The 22,665-nt window shown below is 42.2% G+C and overlaps 1 protein-coding gene across 3 annotated transcripts in view; it reads right to left on the bottom strand.

The window, feature by feature from the left end:
* TAB1 (TGF-beta activated kinase 1 (MAP3K7) binding protein 1) overlaps positions 1-22,665 on the bottom strand; it is an 88,825-nt gene that overhangs the window by 6,585 nt on the left and 59,575 nt on the right. For all 3 annotated transcript variants that reach the window (XM_077278484.1, XM_077278485.1, XM_077278483.1), the window contains exon 7: positions 18,772-18,883. In XM_077278484.1, coding sequence (XP_077134599.1) covers positions 18,772-18,883 — 112 coding nt within the window. The remainder of the gene's footprint in view (positions 1-18,771; positions 18,884-22,665) is intronic.

Genomic DNA, 22,665 nt, shown 5'->3' with positions numbered 1-22,665 from the left:
CCCTCCAATCTATTCTAAACTCTGCTGCCCGACTAATCCACCTGTCCCCCCGCTATTCTCCGGCCTCTCCCCTCTGTCAATCCCTTCACTGGCTCCCCATTGCCCAGAGACTCCAGTACAAAACCCTAACGATGACATACAAAGCCATCCACAACCTGTCTCCTCCATACATCTGTGACCTCGTCTCCCAGTACTTACCTACACGCAACCTCCAATCCTCACAAGATCTCCTTCTCTACTCCCCTCTTATCTCCTCTTCCCATAATCGTATACAAGATTTCTCTCGCGTATCACCCCTACTCTGGAACCTTCTACCACAACACATCAGACTCTCGCCTACCATCAGAATCTTCAAAAAGAATCTGAAGACCCACCTCTTCCGACAAGCCTACAACCTGCAGTAACCACCGATCAACCAACCGCTGCACGATCAGCTCTATCCTCACCTACTGTATTCTCACCCATCCCTTGTAGATTGTGAGCCTTCGCGGGCAGGGTCCTCACTCCTCCTGTACCAGTTATGACTTGTATTGTTTAAGATTATTGTACTTGTTTTTATTATGTATACCCCTCCTCACTTGTAAAGTGCCATGGAATAAATGGCGCTATAACAATAAATAATAATAATAATACTCGAGTCAATAAGTTTTCCCAGTTTTTTGTTGCAAAATTAGGGGGGTCGGCTTATACTCGGGTCGGCTTATACTCGAGTATATATGGTATTGATCAACAACTATGTTCTCAATCAACCCAAAAGACTCAAATATCAAAGCTTAATTTTTTGGGAAGTTGGAATGGTTTTTTTTTTTTAGATTTGGCTATCTTAGGAGGATATCTGTTTGTGCAGGTAACTATTACTGTGCAGAATTATTAGGCAACTTAATAAAAACCAAATATATTCCCATCTCACTTGTTTATTTTCACCAGGTAAACCAATATAACTGCACAAAATTTAGAAATAAACATTTCTGACATGCAAAAACAAAACCCCCCCAAAATATTGACCAATATAGCCACCTTTCTTTATGATGACACTCAGCAGCCTTCCATCCATAGGTTCTGTCAGTTGCTTGATCTGTTTACAATCAACATTGCGTGCAGCAGCCACCACAGCCTCCCAGACACTGTTCCAAGAGGTGGACTGTTTTCCCTCCCTGTAGATCTCACATTTTATGAGGGACCACAGGTTCTCTATGGGGTTCAGATCAGGTGAACAAAGGGGCCATGTCATTATTTTTTTCTTCCTTGAGACCTTTACTGGCCAGCCACGCTGTGGAGTAGTTGGAGGCATGTGATGGAGCATTGTCCTGCATGAAAATCATGCTGTTCTTGAACGATACCGACTTCTTCCTGTACCACTGCTTGAAGAAGTTGTCTTCCAGAAACTGGCAGTAAGTCTGGGAGTTGAGCTTCACTCCATCCTCAACCCAAAAAGGTCCCACAATTTCATCTTTGATGATACCAGCCCATACCAGTACCTCACCTCCACCTTGCTGGCGTCTGAGTCGGAGTGGAGCTCTCTGCCCTTTACTGATCCAGCCTGTGGCCCATCAAGAGTCACTCTCATTTCATCAGTCCAGAAAACCTTTAAAAAGTCAGGCTGAAGATATTTCTTGGCCCAGTCTTGACGTTTTATCTTATGTCTCTTGTTCAAAGGTGGTCGTTTTTCAGCCTTCCTTACCTTGGCCATGTCCCTGAGTATCGCACACCTTGTGCTTTTTGTTACTCCAGTAACGTTGCAGCTCTGAAATATGGCAAAACTGGTGGCAAATGGCATCTTGGCAGCATCACGCTTGATTTTCCTCAATTCATGGACAGTTATTTTGCGCCATTTTTGCCCAACACGCTTCTTGCAACCCTGTTGGCTATTTGCCATGAAATGCTTGATTGTTCGGTGATCAGGCTTCAAAAGTTTGGCAATTTCAAGACTGCTGCATCCCTCTGCAAGACATCTCACAATTTTGGACTTTTCAGAGGCCGTCAAATCTCTCTTCTGACCCATTTTGCTAAAGGAAAGGAAGTTGCCTAATAATTAAGCACACTTTATATAGGGTTTTGAGGTCATTAGACAACACCCCTCCTCATTACAGAGATGAACATCACCTGATTTACTTAATTGGCAGTTGGCTCTCAAGCCTGAACAGCTTGGAGTAGGACAACATGTATAAAAAGTATCATGTGATCAAAATACAACTTGCCTAATAATTCTGCACACAGTGAATTGGTTAAAATTAACTTCTGTTCATGGGAAAACCCCTGTAAGCTCTTAGAAGCCCATGTCAATCATGATAACGTCATCTAAGATGCTTCAAAATAGCAGCCATCCCTTCTGACGGCAATCAGCATCCTGCGCATCATGATCATTGGGTACCGATCAATTGCCAAGCCTCCGTGCCTGACGTAAATTCTGACATAAAGCCCAGACTGTGGCTGGATGTCATAGGAGGCCACTGATTTCACAATACACTGCAGTACTATATCAAGAAATAGCAAAATAATTAAAAATGTAAAAACATAAAATGTAAATATATTTATATAACCCCTAAAATATAAACGTTTAATCAACCCTATTTTCCCCCCCAAATGAAAATAGCAAAACATAAAAATAAGCTGTGTGCATAATATATCTCAACTTCAGCAAAGCATTTGATAAAGTATCTTAGACCTTATTGAAAAAATGACCAAGTATGGGACTGACATGGCTACGGTTAGAAGGATTCATAACTGGCTCAGTGATCATACTCAAAGAGTGATAAATAGTGTTGAGCAATACCTTCCGATATGCAAAGGTATCGGTATCGGATTGGATCGGCCGATACCGGCAAAATATCGGATCTCGCCGATACCGATACCCGATACCAATGCATATCTATGGGACACAAAATATCAGAATGGTTCCCAGGGTCTGAAGGAGAGGAAACTCTCCTTCAGGCCCTGGGATCCATATTCATGTATAAAATAAAGAATAAAAATAAAAAATATTGATATACTCACCCCTCCGGCGGCCCCTGCTCTTAGCGGTGCCTCCGTTCCTAAGAATGCCGAGTTAAGGACCTTCGATGACGTCGCGGTTTGTGATTGGTCGTGTGACCGCTCATGTGACCGCTCACGCGACGAATCACAAGCCGCGACGTCATCGCAGGTCCTTCACTCGCTCATTCTTAGGAACGGAGGCTGCCGGTTGCAGCGGTTACAACCAGGGCGCGTCAGAGGGTGAGTATATCCCTATTTTTTATTTTTATTCTTTATTTTACACATGAATATGGATCCCAGGGCCTGAAGGAGAGTTTCCTCTCCTACAGACCCTGGGAACCATACACTGGGAACTTCCGATTCCGATATCACAAAAATATCGGAACTCGGTATCGGAATTCCGATACCGCAAATACCGGCCGATACCCGATACTTGCGGTATCGGAATGCTCAACACTAGTGATAAATGGTTGGACATCAAATTGGATGATTGTTTCAAGTGGGGTGCCACCAAGGCTAAGTCCTGGCCCCAGGGAATTGAAGGTAAAACAAATCAAATTTGTAGATGATGCAAAGCTAGGCGGGATAGCTAACACTAGAGAAGACAGAGGAAGGATTCAGAAGGATCTAGATAAGCTTGAACAATGGGCAGCGACTAATAGAATTGTATTTAACAGGGAGAAATGTAAGATTCTACACATCTGGGCAAGAAAAATGAAAATTACATCTATAGAATGGGAGGAATAGAACTAAGTAACAGCACGTGTGAAAAAAGACTTGGGTATACAAATAGATAACAGACTGCACATGAGTCTACAGTGTGATGCAGCAGCAAAAAAGGCAAACACCGTTGTAGGATATAATAAGAGAAGCACAGAGTCTAGATCACGTGAAGTAATTATCCCCCTGTACTCCTCCTTGGTCAAAACTAATCTGAAACACTGTGTCCAGTTCTGGGCACCACAATTTAATAAAGACATTGAAAAACTTGAGCAAGTTCAGAAAAGAGCTACCAGGATGGTGAGCGGACTGCTAAGTTTGTCCTACGACGAATGGTTAAAGGATCTGGGAATGTTTAGCTTGCAAAAAAGAAGGCTAAAAGGAAACTTAACAGCGGTCTACAAATATCTGAAGGGATGTCACAGTGTAGAGGGACCATCCTTATTCTCACATGGAAATACGAGAAGCAATGGAATGAAACTGAAAGGGAGACTATACAGATTAGATACTAGAAAAAACATTTTGACAGTGAGGGTGATCAATGAGTGGGACAGGCTGCCACGAGAGGTGGCGAGTTCTCCTTCAATGGAAGACTTCATCCAGTGGCTGGACGGACATCTGTCTAAGATGATTTAGTGAATCCTGCATTGAGCAGGGGGCTGGAAACAATGACCCCTGAGGTCCCTTCCAACTTTAACATACTATGATTCTATATCTGTCTGAAGTAATAATGTCAAAAATAGTTATCCCACAAGGGGAATGCTGAAATTGAGAAAAAAAGTTGAAACATCAGAACTAGTACTTTTTGGTTGCCGCTATTCCACCAAAAAATGCAACAGAGGGATCAAAACGTACAAATTTTGCAGTTTTTGGTGTTTTCACACAAGCTTAAATCAGAACTGGTGAGGAGTCACCGTGGACTATAATATAGGTGAGAGGAAGGTGCTGGCCAACACTCACCATGGACTATAATATAAGTGATAGAAGAAAATGCTGTCCAACACTCACAGTGGAATATAATATAGGTGATAGAGGAAGGTGCTGGCCAACACTCACCGTGGACTATAATATAGGTGATAGAGGAAGGCGCTGGCCAACACTCACTGTGGACTATAATATAGGTGATAGAGGAAGGTGCTGGCCAACACTGACCATGGACTATAATATAGGTGATAGAGGAAGGTGCTGGCCAACACTCACCGTGGACTATAAAATAGGTGATAGAGGAAGGTGCTGGCCAACACTCACCGTGGACTATAATATAGGTGATAGAGGAAGATGTTGGCCAACACTCACCATGGACTATAATATAGGTGATAGAGGAAGGTGCTGGCCAACACTCACTGTGGACTATATATAATATAGGTGATAGAGGAAGGTGCCGGCCAACACTCACTGTGGACTATAATATAGGTGATAGAGGAAGGTGCTGGCCAACACTGACCATGGACTATAATATAGGTGATAGAGGAAGGTGCCGGCCAACACTCACTGTGGACTATAATATAGGTGATAGAGGAAGGTGCTGGCCAACACTCACCATGGACTATAATATAGGTGATAGAGGAAGGTGCTGGCCAACACTCACTGTGGACTATAATATAGGTGATAGAGGAAGGTGCTGGCCAACACTCACTGTGGACTATAATATAGGTGATAGAGGATGGTGCTGGCCAACACTCACAGTGGAATATAACATAGGTGATAGAGGAAGGCGCTGGCCAACACTCACCGTGGAATATAGGCGATAGAGGAAGGTGCTGGCCAACACTCACCGTGGAATATAGGTGATAGAGGAAGGTGCTAGCCAACGCTCACTGTGGAATATAGGTGATAGAGGAAGGTGCTGGCCAACACTCACCGTGGAATATAGGCGATAGAGGAAGGTGCTGGCCAACACTCACTGTGGACTATAGGCGATAGAGGAAGGTGCTGGCCAACACTCACTGTGGAATATAGGCGATAGAGGAAGGTGCTGGCCAACACTCACCGTGGAATATAGGCGATAGAGGAAGGTGCTGGCCAACACTCACTATGGACTATAATATAGGCGATAGAGGAAGGTGCTGGCCAACACTCACTGTGGAATATAGGCGATAGAGGAAGGTGCTGGCCAACACTCACCGTGGAATATAGGTGATAGAGGAAGGTGCTGGCCAACGCTCACTGTGGAATATAACATAGGTGATAGAGGAAGGTGCTGGCCAACACTCACCGTGGAATATAATATAGGTGATAGAGGAAGGTGCTGGCCAACACTCACCGTGGAATATAACATAGGAGATAGAGGAAGGTGCTGGCTAAATGATGACTGCTTTCTAAGGTCTATGGGCACCTCTCTGTCTCCATAGAACAGAGAAATACTCTGCTGTATTTAGAAGGAATCTGTTATCAGGTTATGTTTTTGCCACCTAATCTGAGAACAGCATAATGTAGGGACAGATACTCTGATTCCAGTGATGTGTCACTTAATGGGTTGCTTGCTGTAGTTTGGATAAAGCTGCCAATCAGTGGTGTGGGCAGAGAAAATACACAGCTCAGCATTGAGAGAACTGCTAGATCTGCAGTAGAGAAAACTGTAATTTTATCAAACTTGCATTAAGCAGCAAAGTAAGTGACATCACTGGAATCAGGGTCTTTGCCCCTGCATCATGCTGTTCAGTATTAAGAGCCCACTGGATTCATAAGGAGAGCCTTTTCCCTGTTCCTTTCTGTATGTATGGAGATTCATGAGTGCATGAAGCAAAATACCTCTATATGCAGCAGCAACTTATCTACTAAATCACAAAAGATCCCAGAAGGAAATGCAGAGGACGGAGACATAGAAAGGTCAGAGCACAGAAGACTGGGTAACCATTTACTCTGCCATAAAACTATTAATGGGAGAGTAGCATGGGAAAACCATTGTCATCCAAGGGTTACATGAATGTCGCTTGAAAGGATACGACTTGCTTTGCTGCTTCAATACGTGGACAACCTGTTTTTATTGATGATCCATGAATGTAACCAGTCAGGAAGGCTTTTTGACTTGGAGATTTTGCCCAATTTGACAGGTAGAATTACACTCGGTGCCTTTTCTTGTCAAAATGATGGACACTTTTTTTAAATAAATGGGGTCTAACAGCGCTATCTGTCATATACAGCAATACTGAGGCTTCTGTTATAAACATAGCTTAACTTTAAAGAAACCTGTCACCAGGTCCAAAGTGGGCAGTTTATGCTCTTATTTTATCCACGCTGCTCCCTGGGAATAATTATTATTTTTTTTGTGTAAATCCACCATACGGTCCCAGAGATTTCGTTCTTGTAATGTAGCACGCATCGGATGCTAATTTTTTTTGGTTTATACCAAGTAGGCGTTGCTCACAGGGTAATCATATAGAGCAGACTACAAACATGCCCCCCAGAGAATCTGCGCACCACACCCCCTTATAAGAGCCACAAATGAGCACTGAATACAATTCTAGCATTTCTCTAAATGTATGTTGGAATTAAAAAGAAAAAAAAACAAATAAAAATGGAGTACTCATTGAAGAAGCAAAAATAAAGAGTTGGTGACAGGCTTTCTTTATGATGAATTAGATATGATTAATGCAGCAAGATACTTATCCAAAAAGCAAAAGCAAGTCCTCACCTAAATGCAGGAGAAACAAATGTAAGCCTTGTTCAGACATCCTGAATTTAACCCCTTCACCCCCAAGGGTGGTTTGCACGTTAATGACCGGGCCAATTTTTACAATTCTGACCACTGTCCCTTTATGAGGTTATAACTCTGGAACGCTTCAACGGATCTTGGCGATTCTGACATTGTTTTCTCGTAACATATTGTACTTCATGATAGTGGTAAAATTTCTTTGATATTACCTGCGTTTATTTGCAGAAAAAATGGAAATTTGGCGAAAATTTTGAAAATTTTGCAATTTTCCAACTTTGAATTTTTATGCCCTTAAATCACAGAGATATGTCATGCAAAATACTTAATAAGTAACATTTCCCACATGCCTACTTTACATCAGCACAATTTTGGAACCAAAATTTTTTTTTGTTAGGGAGTTATAAGGGTTAAAAGTTGACCAGCAATTTCTCATTTTTACAACACCATTTTTTTTTAGGGACCACATCTCATTTGAAGTCATTTTGAGGGGTCTATATGATAGAAAATACCCATGTGTGACACCATTCTAAAAACTGCACCCCTCAAGGTGCTCAAAACCATATTCAAGAAGTTTATTAACCCTTCTGGTGCTTCACAGGAATTTTTGGAATGTTTAAATAAAAATGAACATTTAACTTTTTTTCACAAAAAATTTACTTCAGCTCCAATTTGTTTTATTTTACCAAGGGTAACAGGAGAAAATGGACCCCAAAATTTGTTGTACAATTTGTCCTGAGTACGCCGATACCCCATATGTGGGGGTAAACCACTGTTTGGGCGCATGACAGAGCTCGGAAGCGAAGGAGCGCCATTTGACTTTTCAATGCAAAATTGACTGGAATTGAGATGGGACGCCATGTTGCGTTTGGGGAGCCCCTGATGTGCCTAAACATTGAAACCCCCCACAAGTGATACCATTTTGGAAAGTAGACCCCATAAGGAACTTATCTAGAGGTGTGGTGAGCACTTTGACCCACCAAGTACTTCACAGAAGTTTATAATGCAGAACCGTAAAAATAAAAAATCATATTTTTTCACAAAAATTATTTTTCGCCCCCAATTTTTTATTTTCCCAAGGGTAAGAGAAGAAATTGGACCCCAACAGTTGTTGCACAATTTGTCCTGAGTACGCTGATACCCCATATGTGGCGATAAACCACTGTTTGGGCGCATGGGAGAGCTCGGAAGGGAAGTAGCACCGTTTGACTTTTCAATGCAAAATTGACAGGAATTGAGATGGGACGCCATGTTGCGTTTGGAGAGCCACTGATGTGCCTAAACATTGAAACCCCCCACAAGTGACACCATTTTGGAAAGTAGACCCCCTAAGGAACTTATCTAGATGTGTTTTGAGCGCTTTGACCCACCAAGGGCTTCACAGAAGTTAATAATGCAGAGCCGTAAAAATAAAACAAAAATTTTTTCCCACAAAAATTATTTTTTTAGCCCCCAGTTTTCTATTTTCCCGAGGGTAGCAGGAGAAATTGGACCCCAAAATCTGTTGTCCAAGTTGTCCTGAATGCGATGATATACCATATGTGGGGAGAACCACTGTTTGGGCGCATGGGAGGGCTCGGAAAGGAAGGAGCGCCATTTGGAATGCAGACTTAGATGGAATGGTCTGCAGGCGTCACATTGCGTTTGCAGAGCCCCTAATGTACCTAAACAGTAGAAACCCCCCACAAGTGACACCATGTTGGAAAGTAGACCCCCTAAGGAACTTATCTAGATGTGTGATGAGCGCTTTGACCCACCAAGGGCTTCACAGAAGTTTATAATGCAGAGCCGTAAAAATAAAACAAAAATTTTTTCCCACAAAAATTATTTTTCAGCCCCCAGTTTTGTATTTTCCCGAGGGTAACAGGAGAAATTGGACCCCAAAAGTTGTTGTCCAATTTGTCCTGAGTGCGCTGATACCCCATATGTGGGGGGAAACCACCGTTTGGACGCATGGAAGGGCTCGGAAGTGAAGGAGCGCCATTTGGAATGCAGACTTAGATGGAATGGTCTGCAGGCGTCACATTGCGTTTGCAGAGCCCCTAATGTACCTAAACAGTAGAAACCCCCCACAAGTGACACCATGTTGGAAAGTAGACCCCCTAAGGAACTTATCTAGATGTGTGGTGAGCGCTTTGACCCACCAAGGGCTTCACAGAAGTTTATAATGCAGAGCCGTAAAAATAAAACAAAAATTTTTTCCCACAAAAATTATTTTTCAGCCCCCAGTTTTGTATTTTTCCGAGGGTAACAAGAGAAATTGGACCCCAAAAGTTGTTGTCCAATTTGTCCTGAGTGCGCTGATACCCCATATGTGGGGGGAAACCACCGTTTGGACGCATGGAAGGGCTCGGAAGTGAAGGAGCGCCATTTGGAATGCAGACTTAGATGGAATGGTCTGCAGGCGTCACATTGCGTTTGCAGAGCCCCTAATGTACTTAAACAGTAGAAATCCCCCACAAGTGACACCATGTTGGAAAGTAGACCCCCTAAGGAACTTATCTAGATGTGTGGTGAGCGCTTTGACCCACCAAGGGCTTCACAGAAGTTTATAATGCAGAGCCGTAAAAATAAAACAAAAATTTTTTCCCACAAAAATTATTTTTCAGCCCCCAGTTTTGTATTTTCCCGAGGGTAACAGGAGAAATTGGACCCTAAAAGTTGTTGTCCAATTTGTCCTGAGTGCGCTGATACCCCATATGTGGGGGGAACCACCGTTTGGATGCATGGGAGGGCTCGGAAGGGAAGGAGCGCCATTTGGAATGCAGACTTAGATGGAATGGTCTGCAGGCGTCACATTGCGTTTGCAGAGCCCCTAATGTACCTAAACAGTAGAAGCCCCGCACAAGTGACCCCATTTTGGAAACTAGACCCCCCAAGGAACTTATCTAGATGTGTTGTAAGAACTTTGAACCCCCAAGTGTTTCACTACAGTTTATAACGCAGAGCCGTGAAAATAAAAAATCCTTTTTTTTCCCACAAAAATTATTTTTTAGCCCCCAGTTTTGTATTTTCCTAGGGGTAACAGGAGAAATTGGACCCCAAAGGTTGTTGTTCTATTTGTCCTGAGTACGCTGATACCCCATATGTTGGGGTAAACCCCTGTTTGGGCACACGAGAGAGCTCGGAAGGGAAGGAGCACTGTTTTACTTTTTCAACGCAGAATTGGCTGGAATTGAGATCGGACGCCATGTCGCGTTTGGAGAGCCCCTGATGTGCCGAAACAGTGGAAACCCCCCAATTATAACTGAAACCCTAATCCAAACACACCCCTAACCCTAATCCCAACAGTAACCCTAACCACACCTCTAACCCAGACACACCCCTAACCCTAATCCCAACCCTATTCCCAACCGTAAATGTAATCTAAACCCTAACCGTAACTTTAGCCCCAACCCTAACCCTAACTTTAGCCCCAACCCTAACTGTAGCCTTAACCCTAGCCCCAACCCTAGCCCTAATGGGAAAATGGAAATACTTTTTTTTTATTTTTCCCTAACTAAGGGGGTGATGAAGGGGGGTTTGATTTACTTTTATAGCGGGTTTTTTAGCGGATTTTTATGATTGGCAGCCGTCACACACTGAAAGACGCTTTTTATTGCAAAAAATATTTTTTGCGTTACCACATTTTGAGAGCTATAAATTTTCCATATTTTGGTCCAGAGAGTCATGTGAGGTCTTGTTTTTTGCGGGACGAGTTGACGTTTTTATTGGTAACTTTTTGGGCACGTCACATTTTTTGATCGCTTTTTATTCCGATTTTTGTGAGGCAGAATGACCAAAAACCAGCTATTCATGAATTTCTTTTGGGGGAGGCGTTTATACCGTTCCGCGTTTGGTAAAATTGATAAAGCAGTTTTATTCTTCGGGTCAGTACGATTACAGCGATATCTCATTTATATTATTTTTTTTATGTTTTGGCGCTTTTATACGATAAAAACTATTTTATGGAAAAAATAATTATTTTTGCATCGCTTTATTCTCAGGACTATAACTTTTTTATTTTTCTGCTGATGATGCTGTCTGGTGGCTCGTTATTTGCGGGACAAGATGACGCTTTCAGCGGTACCATGGTTATTTATATCTGTCTTTTTGATCGCGTGTTATTCCACTTTTTGTTCGGCGGTATGATAATAAAGCGTTGTTTTTTGCCTCGTTTTTTTTTTTTTTTCTTACGGTGTTTACTGAAGGGGTTAACGAGTGGGCCAGTTTTATAGGTCGGGTCGTTACGGACGCGGCGATACTAAATATGTGTACTTTTATTGTTTTGTTTTTTTTATATTTAGGTAAAGAAATGTATTTATGGGAATAATATATTTTTTTTTTTTTCATTATTTTGGAATATTTTTTTTTATTTTTTTTTACACATTTGGAAATTTTTTTTTTTACTTTTTTACTTTGCCCCAGGGGGGGACAATACAGATCGGTGATCTGCCAGTTTGCATAGCACTCTGACAGATCACCGATCTGATTGAAGTGCAGGCTGCTTCACAGTGCCTGCTCTGAGCAGGCTTCTGTGAAGCCACCTCCCTCCCTGCAGGACCCGGATCCGCGGCCATCTTGGATCCGGGTCTGGAGCAGGCAGGGAGGGAGGTAAGACCCTCGCAGCAACGCGATCACATCGCGTTGCTGCGGGGGGCTCAGGGAAGCCCGCAGGGAGCCCTCTCCCTGCGCGATGCTTCCCTGCATCGCCGGCACATCGCGATCATGTTTGATCGCGGTGTGCCGGGGGTTAATGTGCCGGGGGCGGTCCGTGACCGCTCCTGGCACATAGTGCCGGATGTCAGCTGCGATATGCAGCTGACACCCGGCCGCGCTCCCCCCGTGAGCGCGGCCGATCGGCTATGACGTACTATCCCGTCAAGGGTCAGATAGGCCCAGGTCACCTCGACGGGATAGTACGTCAAAGGTCACAGAGGGGTTAAACAGAAGTGGCGGTAAGGCCTATGTTTCTGTATTACAGTGTATGGCCTTCTAATTTCCCTGGCTTGTCAGCCATGTTGTACATGAAGTGGACTTATTGGATGGAACAACCCTTTTAACCCCTTCACGACATGCACCGTACATGTACTTGTACTGGTGTCTCTCTCCGTTTGATGTGGGTTCTGGTGCGGAGCCCACTTTTTTTCCGGCACATGTCAGCTGTTTTGAACAGCTGCCATGTGCCCCTAACAGCCACGGGTGGAATCGCGATCCACTCGCAGCTGTTAACCACCTGTTAAATGCACTATCAATCTCCGACAGCGGCATTTAATGTGATCGCGCCAAAAGCGCATCACTAATCCCACCCACTGGTGGCCGTGTCATATGACCGCAGGTTGCCGATGGGTTGGCATTACAATCCAGGGTCTGCAGCAGACCCCTGTGGTTGTCATTGCCGGATTGCTATGAGTGCCGCCCAGTGGTCAGCGCTCACAGCAAGTGAGCATTTCTGCTACACACAGGCGATCTGATCATCACCTGTGTGTAGCAGAGGTGATCAGAGGATCGCAGCTTCTAGCCTCTCATTGGGACTATTGAAGCAAGTGAAAAGTAAAAAAAAAAAAAGAAAGTTTGAAATATTTTTTTAAAAAGTATATATATATATATATATATATATATATATATATATATATATATATATATATATATATATATATATATATATATATATACATACAATGGTGTTCAAAAGTCCTGCATAGGCGTGAAGAAAACTATATGTTTCATACTTCTGCATCTCTACAGGGAAACTGGTGGAACATATATGTTTTTGTAATCCCCCATTGTATGCCATACTCATTTTTGAATGTCCCAAGTGTATAAATTGTTATGGTAAGCGCATTTTTGATAATTTTTTACAGCATAACCATACCTACACCAGTACAGTGTGTAGAATGGTGAACAGGTTTCTAAGTTCATTAACTTCCAATGCAAGTTCACACAGACTTAAATTTAACTTTTTAAGATTTATTATTTTTTATTTAATTCAGAGTCCTGAAAAGGGCCTTTAGAGTGCATCTTTAGCTCCTAATACTTTATTGGCCAGCCTTTGCTCTTGAGCACCAGCTTGCATCATCTCTGTGGCATTGAGTGAACAAGCTTCTGCAGATGTTCACGAGTGATGATGTGGTTCCAGGCCTGTATCAGAGCCTCAATCAACTCACTCTTGGTCCTTGGCTGTTTTCTAGATATCTCTAATGATACCTTGTGCCACAAATTTTCAATTGGATTGAGGTCCATGGACTGAGCTGGCCAGTCAATAGTAGCCACCTTGTTCTTTTTTTTCCATTCCGTTACTGTCTTAGCTCTGTGACAAGGAGCATTATCATCCTGGAAGATGTAATCCCCTGAAAAGAGGTGTTGAGCAGAAGGAAGCATTTTCTTATTAATCCCTTCACCCCCAAGGGTGGTTTGCACGTTAATGACCGGGCCAATTTTTACAATTCTGACCACTGTCCCTTTATGAGGTTATAACTCTGGAACGCTTCAACGGATCTTGGCGATTCTGACATTATTTTCTCGTGACATGGGGGGAACCACCGTTTGGACGCATGGAAGGGCTCGGAAGTGAAGGAGCGCCATTTGGAATGCAGACTTAGATGGAATGGTCTGCAGGCGTCACATTGCGTTTGCAGAGCCCCTAATGTACCTAAACAGTAGAAACCCCCCACAAGTGACACCATGTTGGAAAGTAGACCCCCTAAGGAACTTATCTAGATATGTTGTAAGAACTTTGAACCCCCAAGTGTTTCACTACAGTTTATAACGCAGAGCCGTGAAAATAAAAAATATTTTTTTTTCCCCACAAAAATTATTTTTTAGCCCCCAGTTTTGTATTTTCCCAGGGGTAACAGGAGAAATTGGACCCCAAAGGTTGTTGTCCTATTTGTCCCGAGTACGCTGCTACCCCACATGTTGGGGTAAACCCCTGTTTGGGCACACGGGAAAGCTCGGAAGGGAAGGAGTACCGTTTTACTTTTTCAACGCAGAATTGGCTGGAATTGAGATCGGACGCCATGTCGCGTTTGGAGAGCCCCTGATGTGCCTAAACAGTGGAAACCCCCCAATTATAACTGAAACCCTAATCCAAACACACCCCTAACCCTAATCCCAACAGTAACCCTAACCACACCTCTAACCCTGACACACCCCTAACCCTAATCCCAACCCTATTCCCAACCGTAAATGTAATCTAAACCCTAACCGTAACTTTAGCCCCAACCCTAACCCTAACTTTAGCCCCAACCCTAACTGTAGCCTTAACCCTAGCTCCAACCCTAGCCCTAATGGGAAAATGGAAATAAATACATTTTTTTTTTTCCCCTAACTAAGGGGGTGATGAAGGGGGGTTTGATTTACTTTTATAGCGAGTTTTTTAGCGGATTTTTATGATTGGCAGCCGTCACACACTGAAAGACGCTTTTCATTGCAAAAAATATTTTTTGCGTTACCACATTTTGAGAGCTATAAATTTTCCATATTTTGGTCCACAGAGTCATGTGAGGTCTTGTTTTTTGCGGGACGAGTTGACGTTTTTATTGGTAACATTTTCGGACATGTGACAGTTTTTGATCGCTTTTTATTCCGATTTTTGTGAGGCAGAATGACCAAAAACCAGCTATTCATGAATTTCTTTTGGGGGAGGTGTTTATACCGTTCCGCGTTTGGTAAAATTGATAAGCAGTTTTATTCTTCAGGTCAGTACGATTACAGTGATACCTCATTTATATTATTTTTTTATGTTTTGGCGCTTTTATATGATAAAAACTATTTTATGGAAAAAATAATTATTTTTGCATCGCTTTATTCTCAGGACTATAACTTTTTTATTTTTTTGCTGATCATGCTGTATGGCGGCTCGTTATTTGCGGGACAAGATGACGCTTTCAGCGGTACCATGGTTATTTATATCTGTCTTTTTGATCGCGTGTTATTCCACTTTTTGTTCGGCGGTATGATAATAAAGCGTTGTTTTTTGCCTCGTTTTTTTTTTTTTTCTTACGGTGTTTACTGAAGGGGTTAACTAGTGGGCCAGTTTTATAGGTCGGGTCGTTACGGACGCGGCGATACTAAATACGTGTACTTTTATTGTTTTTTTTATTTTATTTAGATAAAGAAATGTATTTATGGGAATAATATATATTTTTTTTTCATTATTTTGGATTTTTTTTTTATTTTTTTTTTACACATTTGGAAAATTTTTTTTTTACTTTTTTACTTTGCCCCAGGGGGGGACAATACAGATCGGTGATCTGCCAGTTTGCATAGCACTCTGACAGATCACCGATCTGAGAGAAGTGCAGGCTGCTTCACAGTGCCTGCTCTGAGCAGACTTCTGTGAAGCCACCTCCCTCCCTGCAGGACCCGGATCCGCGGCCATCTTGGATCCGGGTCTGGAGCAGGCAGGGAGGGAGGTAAGACCCTCGCAGCAACGCGATCACATCGCGTTGCTGCGGGGGGCTCAGGGAAGCCCGCAGGGAGCCCCCTCCCTGCGCGATGCTTCCCTGCACCGCCGGCACATCGCGATCATGTTTGATCGCGGTGTGCCGGGGGTTAATGTGCCGGGAGCGGTCCGTGACCGCTCCTGGCACATAGTGCCGGATGTCAGCTGCGATAGGCAGCCGACACCCGGCCGCGCTCCCCCCGTGAGCGCCGCCGATCGCGCTAGACGTACTATCCCGTCCGTGGTCATGGGGGCCCACCCCACCTCGACGGGATAGTACGTCCGATGTCAGGAAGGGGTTAAGGATGTCTATGTATTTTTTTTGCATTAACCATACCCTCCACAATATGAAGCCTTCCAGCACCATTGGCTGCCATACAGCCCCAGACCATTACTTTCATCGGATATTTCACAGAGAAGCTCAAACACTCTGGCTTGTACTCTTCATGTGGGAACCTTCTCACATAAGACTTGCCATCATTTCCTAAAATGCAAAAAGTGCTTTCATCACTAAATAGCACTTTTTCCCACTCCTCCTTCCTCCATTTTAAATATTTCAATGCCCACAGTTTTCTCCTTTGTCTTTGTATGGCTGTCATCAATGGCTTCTTTCGGGCCTTGCACCCTCTCAATCCTGCTTCCAAACATCTCTTCCTAACAGTTGATGTTGCTACCTCAATATTGCACTTTTCTTGCCATTCTCGCAGAAGCTGAGGAGAGGTGAGCTTTCGATTGGCAAGGGATGTTCTTATCAGTACTCTATCCTCCCTTTTAGTTGACTTTCTTGGCCGACCAGATCTGGGCCTGTCCTGGGTAATTCCAAGCTGCTTATGTTTCTGCAAAATTCTTACGACTGTACTCTGATTACAGCCAACCTTCCTTGCGATCTGGGGGCCAGTATAACCCTCTTCATGTAGCACCACAACTCACACACGATCCTCCGCTGACAAAAATCTGAAGGCTGCCATCATAAATCTCTACAGTATGATTCAGCTTGATAGACCAACAGATAAAACAAACAAACAAAGCAGCAGATGGGATGTAATGTGATTGGCTGCCATATCCAGGTTATGATTGGTCACAAGAACCTCATCTGTGATTGGCTAATTTTGGATCTGAAGCTGTACAATATTTAGTTGTGCTTTCAATTCCCATATTGTTGCAATAATATCAGGCAAAACTGCTTCAAAAGCTAAAAATATTACAGGGAGAGAATGCAAAATTGTATTCTGAACAAAACCATATATAATATGTCATATTAGCATCGAAGATATTCGACAGAAAACGTTTAAAACTTGAAAAATCAATTTATCCTATACCTATGCAGGACTTTTGAACACCACTGTATATGTTCAAACCACCCCCCATTCAATATAAAACAATAAAAAAACAAACAAACATATATTTGGTATTGCTAAGTTCAGAATCGCCTGATCTATCAAGATATAAAAAGAATTAATCAGATTGGCAAATGGCGTAGTGAAAAAAAAGGTCAAAAACGCCAGAATTACGTTATTTTGGTAGCTACAACATTGCAATAAAATGCAATAACGGGCAATCAAAAGATCGTATCAACACCAAAGTGGTATCAATAAAAACGTCAGCTCTGCGTGCAAAAAATAAGCCCTCACCCAACCGGAGATCACGAAAAGTGGAGATGTTACAGATCTCAGAAAATGCCACAATTTTTTTTCACCACTTAAATAAAAAAGAACCTAGACATGTTTGGTGTCTATGAACTGGTAATGACCTGAGGCATCATAGTGGCAAATCAGTTTCAGCATATAGTGAACATGGTAAAAAAAACAAACCAAAAAACAACTGTGGGATTGCACTTTTTTGCGAGTTTAACGCACTTGGAATTTTTTTCACGTGTCCAGTACACAATATGTTAAAACCAATGGTGTGGTTCAAAAGTACAACTCGTCCCGCAAAAGACAAGCCCTCACATGGCCATGTTGACCAAAGAATTAAAAAATTATGGCTTTGGGAAGAAGGGGAGCAAAAAAAATGAAAATGCAAAACCAAAAATACCTCTGGTCATTAAGGGGTTAACATTACAGGATCTGCTACACACCAGAACTGTCATTCAGGAGGAGCCTGCCCTGTAATACACCAGGAAGTAACTGCAAAGTTGTGCGCTGCTCAAAAGACAACTTGAGAATAACCCTTTACGTCGTAGAGGAAAGTAGGGTTTGACTGAGAGCTTCTGTTCCTAGTATTTTACTAAATCAGTAGGGTCTTGGCAATCAGACTCCCACCAATGAAAACTCCTAAAATTTTTCCATGACTTCTCAAATGTTTTCTAAAAGTTCAGTTATTCGATAAGAAAGGAGGAACAAAACGACAATGCTCATGTAACTGCATAAAGTCTCACAATCTAAATCCCTGTCCGTTTGTCTTCAGAGTGTGGGTGAAAACCGGAGAACCCGGAGGAAACCCACGCAAACACGGGGACAACATACAAACTCCTTGCAGATGTCGTCCATGGTAGGATTTGAACTAACCCAGTGCTAACCACTGAGCCAAGTTTCAACTCTTCCTCCATCCACATTATTTCCATTAACCCCTTCAATGCTCAACTATTTAGAGCTTCAAGGATGAAGCAATTTCTTTTTGCTCTTTATTACTTCCTCCCTAAAGTCATGTTATTTTTTTTCATCAACATCACCATATGAAGGCTCGCTTCTTAGGGGCGAGTTGTATTTTTTAATGGCACCATTTTGTGTAAACATCATATAATGTGTTGAAATGAAACGATTGGAAGTAATCGTGGAACCTTTACATGAAGCTACATACATATCTTGTCGATAGGGTTGACATGTTAAAAAAAATAAATACAAATCTTACTGTCCTTGTAACTGTAGCCCATATAACGAAAATTTTCAGACTACATCTCAGAAAATACAGTGTAACATGGAAGAAAATAAAAAATACTGACAAATAAAATGCACTAATGCCAAACAACACTATATGACAATCATACAAGGTAATGAATCACCTCAGCAAGTCCATGTCATTGTAGTTATACTTGACTTTGTAATCCCCAATTCTACGAGTGCTTGCTTGGCCTCCAATAACACCCGCTTGCTTTATTTTGGTTGTATCCAACCCTAAAAAGACAAGTGACAATAGGTAAAATTAACTTGTAACTCTCCCTGATGGAATACATATTTCATTCTCACATATTTAAAAAGAATCTGTCAGTAGTTTATTGCTATGTAATTTGACAACAGCATGATGTAGGGGCTGAGAGCCTGATTCCAGTGATGTCTCATTGACTGTTTTGCTTAGTGCAGTTCTGATAGAATCAGTGTTTTTTTCTTCTGTAGATGTAGCAGCCCCACAGCTGACAATTAGCAGCTTTTTATGTAAGCTGTACATTGTCAGCAAGCTGCCAATCAGTGGTGGGAGCGGGGTTACACACATTAGTTGGGACTGGTTTGTATGTGGGAACTAGTCCTGCAGTGATAATCTCCTAAAACAATGATTATATTGAAACTACAACACAGCCTAATAAGTGACACATGCCTGGAATCAGGCTCGCTTGCCCTATATTATGCTGATTTCAGACAAAATAGCAAAAACCTGTTGACAGGATCCATTTAACAAATTAAATACCATTTTTTAAAGATCAGTTATGTTAAATAGAGCTAAAGTAATAGCATGAGATTTTATTTTCTTTAGACAGGGGCAGAGATGTCAAAATGGGTACATAATCTCACACCGGCTACCCCACCGTCAAACCTTCAGAAGTGTGTGCATGTGTTATACTGTATATTTGTGTGACTTTATGAATAAATTTGTTCATATAGTCATTCAGAGCATCGCATTGATTAAGAAAAAAAATAATAATTTACAAGCATAAGAAATACCTGCTCGATATGAACCCTGGCACCACATATAGGACACTACTGGAGCCAACAGAATGGACTGTACCTAGTTATTTTGTATTGTGATCTATTTACATGTAGCGAATGATTGTCCTATTCTGCCGCAATTGGGAAGAATCAACACAAGCACCATCAAACTTCCCACAGCGAAGAGCAATGTGGCTGCAGCCTTTGTCCTACCGATCAGTGCGATCAATACACGATTATTGGGCACCCTGTACATGCTAGAGCTGCTGTCTCCGCAGATGGTACACAGCTCTATCCTGACAACCGAAAACTGTGCCAGTCATATGTCAAGAGGAAAACACTGGGACAACTGCACTGCACTAAGAATAAAAACAAAAAATGGCCAATATGTTTATACTTTACCACATAAAAAAAATAAAATGTATATATATATATATATATATATATATATATATATATATATATATATATATATATATATATATATATATATATATATATATATATTTAATTAAAGCCATTAAAAACATGCAGAATTATTCAGGCAAGTCTGCAACGAAAGAAATCCGGTCTGGTAATGTTATAATGACAAACAATCAGTAAATTGTGTCTGGCCATGAGTTATTGAAGTGGTTAACATACAGACCTACCGATTGGTTATAAATATAGAGAAACATAAGTGGGAGAGCAATCCTAGACAATTATTAACCATGTTTCGACTTTGAAAAAAAACTAAGCGCTGGGAATTTTCTCTTTACTTTGAGCCATCACATTAAGGCTGTCACTAATGCTCTCACTGACAGACAATGACACGGATTGATATTTCTTTATTCGCTGCGGATTGTCCCACTGTTTAATCATTGTTGACCGAGAACGAAGACATAAGCCACGGCCGTATCATGTCCATCAGCACCATGCATCTGCTCCTAAGAAATCACATTTGTACAACACACCAGGTGTACAGGTCTACAGAAGTCAAAGCATCGCAGCAATCGTATACCTTCACAGACTACAGCACATCAAAGCCAAGCGACGCCGAGAACAAGGCTCTATTCCAGGGAGCAAGAAATACGGATCAAGAAGGTGAACCCGACTAATGAGTGCACTCCTCCACACTGTAAAGTAAAAGGCTTCAACTTATTAGCGTATGATTCCAAGACTAAACTCCAAGAGTAATAAAAGTCTGGATACAGGTTTGTGATGGTCACAATATCATTAAAATGTAATATTTTCCAAGATTAAACAAGAGTTAAATAAAGAAAAGAAGATTCACTATTCACAGAGATTGATTTATTTAATTCAGCCAGCATATATTCCTCTAACCTCAATATAATTAGCTGCTTCTACAGGGCTTTTAAATATGTATTAAATTACGTGTTTGGATAATAACGTCACTTGTGCTGCTGGATGTACAACCCCTGGCTTCATTCCTGCAGTGTGTGACCATCAAGCCATCAGTGCACCTTCCCAGAAGGCTCTCGGCTGTTGGAATAGTAGTGATGTGCGACTTGTGTGCTGACCACTCCAAGCTTTTTTACATGATGATACCCCCCACCAAAAAAAGAAGCAAATAATGATATGCAATTACACTTATGTTGCTATCTGCAACTTGATCCCTGGGTCGATATTATTATTGGCCGACTCTCTGAGCTGCATTCTTATCGGCAGACCCCAATGAAGGGAAAAGGAAGCCTCTGAGGGACACTTAGGCCACACAACAGCAGAGAAACCAGTATACATCCACCACTGACTGGTGCCGTCACACCAAAGATTGACGGACTTCACTAAAGTCAATAGACATAATGCAAAGTCAATTCACAAAGACTCCCTTCATCTCTCGAGAAGCATTTGTAACCAACTCACCCAAATATAATAAAGAAAATGTAGGAAGTGTATATAGGTGACAAACAGCCATACTAAAATGTAAGAGTTCTGATGCCGGGTGGCACAAAGGTCTCAGCCAAACAAGTGTAGCTCCAGGTCTTAACTAGTCGTGTAGCCCTAAAATCCTATTGTCCACCAGTCTAAAAATCCTAGCCAGGCACTCTAGTTCACTCATGCTTCTACACAAAACATGTAGGAAAAAAAAGAAAAGATATCATATTACGTGAAACCCATCAGATATTAAAAGAAACAAGCAAAGAGTTTTCATACCCTGAATCTCACAAGCATTGTGTATTAGCCAGAAAAACATTACAGTGGTCAGCAGAGGTGGCACAAGAATCCGGGCGTATCTACAGTAGGTGCACAATGATAAATGGAAGGACACGTACCAATCAGGGCCACACAAATTCGCTGTAATTTACAGCAGAAAGCGGAGTCCATAGCTGGAGTAGATTTCTCACTCTGATGTATGGAAACCCAAAGAAAGAACCAAAATCATTAAGAATAATTAATCTGACCCTTCAATAGGCTTCAGGACTTACAAAATCACAATCTGGATTCGGCCCCATAACGGAGTTGTAGTCTAGTGTCATGACTGCTAAAGAGTTAATTGACCCCTCCAAGTGCCCATCTACGGAAGACATCAAATGCTTATTTTCACAGAATGCTCGGCCACTGAGCACACTTTGTGGGGGTGGGCATATATAAGTATATGGACAGTATTTGGCTTGGCATGTTGTGCAAGTTAAAACTAGCTGTGGTGAATCTGAAAATAACGGCGAGATGAGGAACTCTTTGAACCTTGTCTGGATTACAGCCTTACATATCATATCTGCAGCGGTGTCTGGTTTCTGACCACACACATTCTCCAGTGCTGATGATAATCACATCCAGAGCCTTGGGCGTTGGATGTTTCGCCCCCCGCAGTTCGCCCCGGGTACATTTACTTCACCCGCGGGAAGTTATACCATCCAGCTGCCAGACCATCACCCCAGAGGACCCCTTTAGGCAGCGTCGGTCCCTACTGACCGAATAACACAGGTGGCGTCACGAACACAAACTTTAGTCACCAAACCCTTAAAAGATTTTTCCCTTTTATTTGAGTGCCCAGAGCCACGGACTGGGTCCAGCCACCATGACGTCCCCTTCAA

This window comes from Ranitomeya variabilis, chromosome 8 (assembly GCF_051348905.1).
Source record: "Ranitomeya variabilis isolate aRanVar5 chromosome 8, aRanVar5.hap1, whole genome shotgun sequence".
NCBI classification, from domain to species: Eukaryota; Metazoa; Chordata; class Amphibia; order Anura; family Dendrobatidae; genus Ranitomeya; species Ranitomeya variabilis.
Note: the sequence above shows the minus strand (reverse complement) of the source record. Positions and strands in the feature narration are given on the sequence as shown.